The 4,190-nt window shown below is 45.6% G+C and overlaps 1 protein-coding gene across 1 annotated transcript; it reads right to left on the bottom strand.

Annotated features, from left to right (window-relative positions):
* Positions 1-2,012: 2,012 nt before the first annotated feature.
* Positions 2,013-4,169, bottom strand: LOC105570215. The gene is made up of 3 exons (XM_012027259.1): positions 3,943-4,169; positions 3,476-3,787; positions 2,013-3,333 (listed from the first exon to the last, which is right to left on the bottom strand). Exons 1-3 carry the CDS (start codon positions 4,167-4,169, stop codon positions 2,013-2,015), a joined length of 1,860 nt encoding a protein of 619 aa, XP_011882649.1.
* Between the last annotated feature and the right edge of the window lie 21 nt (positions 4,170-4,190).

Here is a 4,190-nt window from a genome sequence, read left to right as displayed (position 1 = left end):
ATACACTTGGAAATAAAAGTTATTCAGGGATAATGCTAGAAATACCGTAACTTTGAAACCTCATAACTCAAAAAGTACTGAAATAAGCTACAAGAATATGTAATGAAAAAGGAGGATTACATATAAAAATTTCAAAGTGATCTTTAGCTAACCTTGATAAAGCTATTCAAGATCATACTGATATTACTATGAAATGCGCAAGAAAAAAAGATACAACACTAGTCTTTAACATTTTTTTTCTATCATGGATATTCAAAAAGTTATTCATGGAATTAAAAATACCGTAAATTTCAATCCTCATAACTCCAAAAGTACTTAACGAAAACATACTTTATTATAGCGTTTTGGAAAGCTATTGAAATAAGCTACAAAAATATTTAATGAAAAAGGAGGGTTCCATATAAAAATTTCAAGGTGATCTTTAGATAACCTTGATAAAGCTATTCAAGGTCATACTGATATTACTATGAAGTGCGGCACTAAAAACGATACAACTTTAGTGTTTAACATTTTTTCTATCTTGGATATTTAAAAAGTTATTCACTAATTTCAACGTAAATACGGATTCCATGAAATTTCAAACATCTATAACTCAAAAACTAATCAACCGAATATTAATCAATTATATATGAAATAGGGGTAGAAAAGACTGGAAAGAATAATAGAATAAGAAATAGCCCGATACCTTGAATATTTAAAAAGTTATTCGGGAATTTCAACGTAAATATACATATATATGTATGTAAAAACTGAACCGTTGCACCGATTATCGTCAAATACAATACCAGCCATCTCTTAATCACACTCAATAAATGTGCCAAAGTAGAAAGTGATATCTCAAAAATTGCGGACGTGAGAGCGCGAACAAATATTGCGTACATACACACACACACACATACATTTTTTAAAAATTATGTTTTTTGGGTTTTTAAAACATTTTAAACACATTGGCAATGAAAACTGGAAAAAAATTTTTCGCATGAAAACAGCTTCCTCTATGAGGAAGCAAAAAGTGTTCATGTACGGATTCCATGAAACTTCAAACATCTATAACTCAAAAACTAATCAACCGAATATTAATGAATTATATATGAAATTGGAGTAGAAAAGACTGGAAAGAATAATAGAATTAGAAATAGCCCGATATCTTGAATATTTAAAGAGTTATTCAGGAATTCCAACGTAAATATACATAAATATGTATATATAAACTGAACCCTTGCACCGATTATCGTCAAATACAATACCAGCCATCTCTTAATCACACTCAATAAATGTGCTAAAGTAGAAGGCGATATCTCAAAAATTGCGGAAGTGAGAGTGTTCGCGAATCTCTTTTGGGAGAGCTCGCTGGACCGCTGCGGTTGGAAGCAGGGCTGAGAGGACTTTGCGGCGAAAGACTCGGGGAACGGATGCATGCTTGCGAGGGTAGAAATCACGTGATCGAACACTCTTGGCGTTTTGAGTAAAATACCGTTGGTCGTTTAATAAATATAAGAAGCTTACAGTTTGAGCAGTCTATGATCTAACGGGGATGAGAAGTCTCTTAATCACTCGCACGGTTCGATTATATTAATCGATGGCCGGCCTCGTGAATGTCGATGCCCGTGAGCCGTGGCCACGCTACGCCGGCGTGCGATGCGTGGAGAGCTTGAGCTGCCGTTGATGCTGTATCTAATGTCCAGGATGAGTCGCACAACGAAGAGTTCACTTCGTGTCCACACTGAGTCGATTCGTAATGAGAAAAAGTCCACGAGAGCGCACTAAAGTCTTCTTCACTGCACGACGCGTGTACTATGTACGGTAGCCATGAGCAAAAGCGCCGGTAACGAGCGTGAAGAAGCGCTGTCGCCTCGCGTCGCGATCGGGCATGCGCGCGCAGCGCTCCTGTGGCGCTGCACAATCTGACCCGGCTGATGCTGCCATCACGCCGGTGACGAACAGACCGAGATTCATAATTGAATCCGGAACATTCTCCCCGCCATCAGCAACATGGTTGATGATCCCTGATGTTATGATGAGATTGGCAGGACGGAGAGCTTGACCACTGGTCGGATGAGAGTGGTAGTGGCTGTCTTCAGAGTCACCACCCGCACGAGACCATCTTTCCCAGGATGTAGAGCCGTGATCCTGGCTAGCGGCCATTTGCATGGCGGTAGCCGCTCGTCGGTGATGAGCACCAATGATCCGATCTTGATCGCGTTGTTCCTGTGGTGCCACTTTGAGATGGCTTGTTGTCGTTGTAGGTAATGCGCTGCCCAGTGTGTCCAGAAATGTTGTGTCTTCTGCTGGATGAGCTGCCATCGAGAGAGTCTTGAGATTGCCAGGTCGGTGAGTGAGGGCTCTGGTATGGCGGTGAGCGGACTTCCTACGAGGAAGTGGCCTGGCGTGAGTGCTGAGATGTCGTCCGCGTCGTCACTCAATGGTTCGAGCGGGCGCGAATTGAGAATTGCTTCAATTTGAGTGAGCAATGTGGTGAGCTCCTCAAAGGTGAGCACGCTTTCTCCAATGGTCCGCCGTAGGTGATACTTGATGGATTTTACGACGGCCTCCCATTTTCCTCCCATGTGAGGTGTCGCTGGGGGATTAAATTCCCATCGGGTGTGGTCTTCAGAGAGCAGGTGAGAAACTTGCTGATGTTCTTGAGTGCTCTGGATGAACAGCCTTTTGAGAGCTGCATCCGCGCCGATGAAATTGGTGCCGCAGTCGGAGTGTAAGGTGTGAGCAATGCCGCGTCTGGATGAGAAGCGTCGATAGGCGGCAATGAATCCCTCCGTTGAGTAATCACTGACCGCCTCGAGATGTACTGCTGAGGTTGAGAAGCAGACAAAAACGCAAATCCAGCCTTTACTCGTTTTGGCACCTCTTCCTTTCCACGTTTTGACGGTGAGCGGCCCTGCGTAGTCTACACCTGTATGAGTGAACGGTCGTGCCTGCGTAACCCGAGAGAGAGATAGTTGGCCCATCAATTGATGAGCACGGATCCCCCTCTGACGAGCACACGTGACACACCGCAGGATGTGAGACTTGACAGGAGCCCTCCCGCCGAGAATCCAGTATCGTTGTCGGATGTGTGACAGCGTAAGCTGCGTGCCTCCATGTAGAGTCCGTTGATGAGCGTGAGCGATGATCAATGACGACAGCTGAGAGTGACGAGGCAATATAACAGGATGTATCGCGTCGAATGAGAGAGCTGCGTGAGCGAGTCGTCCGCCGACGCGAATGACTCCTTGAGCGTCGATGTACGCAGTCAATCTGTTGAATGCGTGCGCCTTTGCCAACGGTGAGTCTGCCTGTAATGCCTTGAGCTCGTGCGTATGTTGCTTGAGTTGCCTGAATCCAGAAGAGCCTCGCTTTCTCCAAGGTCTCTGGAGAGATGTGTCTGACAGGCAATGAGTCGTGGACTTTCCTCAACCGTGAGACGAATCTGAAACAGAGAGCTGTAATCCTCAATAGTTTAGTGAGGTTTGAGTACCTGTAGATGAGTTCCCATTGATATTCAGCCTTTGGCGTAACCGTCAATAGCGAAACGCCTGGGCGAGCTTCTGTTGCACTCATCTCGTCAGAGAGTGCTGGTTGCGACGGCCATGAGTCTGGCTTGAGTATCCATGGTGGTCCCGTCCACCAAAGTGCGTGGTTTTGAAGCTGAGCAGTCGTGAGGCCTCGTGATGCGCAATCAGCCGGATTGGAAGTTCCAGGTATGTATCTCCAGTGAGCAGCTGGAGTGAGTTCTTGAATTTGAGCCACCCTGTTCCTGACAAAATCCTTCCAGCGTGATGCATGAGATCTGATCCACAAGAGTGTTACTAGAGAGTCCGTCCACATATGAGTTGCCGTTACGTCCATGTTCAAAGTGGCTGTGACGTATTGCATGAGTCGAGAGAGCAGTAGAGCAGCCGTGAGTTCAAGTCGCGGGATTGAGAGCCGCTTGAGCGGTGCTACCTTAGTTTTGGAGCACACAAGTGAGAACGTGGCGCCGTTTGAGTCGTGAACGGATATGTATATGACTGCAGCCATTGCCAATTGAGAAGCATCAGAGAATCCATGAAGTTCCACTTGCGAGTCGCTCCATGTGTTGAGCCACCGAGGTATTGAGAGTCTGGCCAGACTTGTGAGTTCTTCTCTGATGGAGAGCCACCGGGTTGAGAGCTGGGATGGCAGTGGATCATCCCATTGGAGCTTGTGCAGCT

The sequence above is a fragment of the Vollenhovia emeryi genome, unplaced genomic scaffold, assembly GCF_000949405.1.
Source record: "Vollenhovia emeryi isolate VEMERY1.0 unplaced genomic scaffold, V.emery_V1.0 DF942087.1, whole genome shotgun sequence".
Lineage (NCBI taxonomy): Eukaryota > Metazoa > Arthropoda > Insecta > Hymenoptera > Formicidae > Vollenhovia > Vollenhovia emeryi.
The sequence above is the reverse complement of the archived record's forward strand: the minus strand, read 5'-3'. Positions and strand labels throughout refer to the sequence as shown.

Coding starts and splice junctions, on each gene's coding strand:
- LOC105570215 (XM_012027259.1), bottom strand. CDS start 4,169: ATGATCCACTGCCATCCCAGCTCTCAACCCGGTGGCTCTCCATCAGAG. Junction 3,788..3,942: donor TTGTGTGCTCCAAAACTAAG/GTAGCACCGCTC, acceptor CTTGTGGATCAG/ATCTCATGCATCACGCTGGA. Junction 3,334..3,475: donor CAATGGGAACTCATCTACAG/GTACTCAAACCT, acceptor TTCTGGATTCAG/GCAACTCAAGCAACATACGC.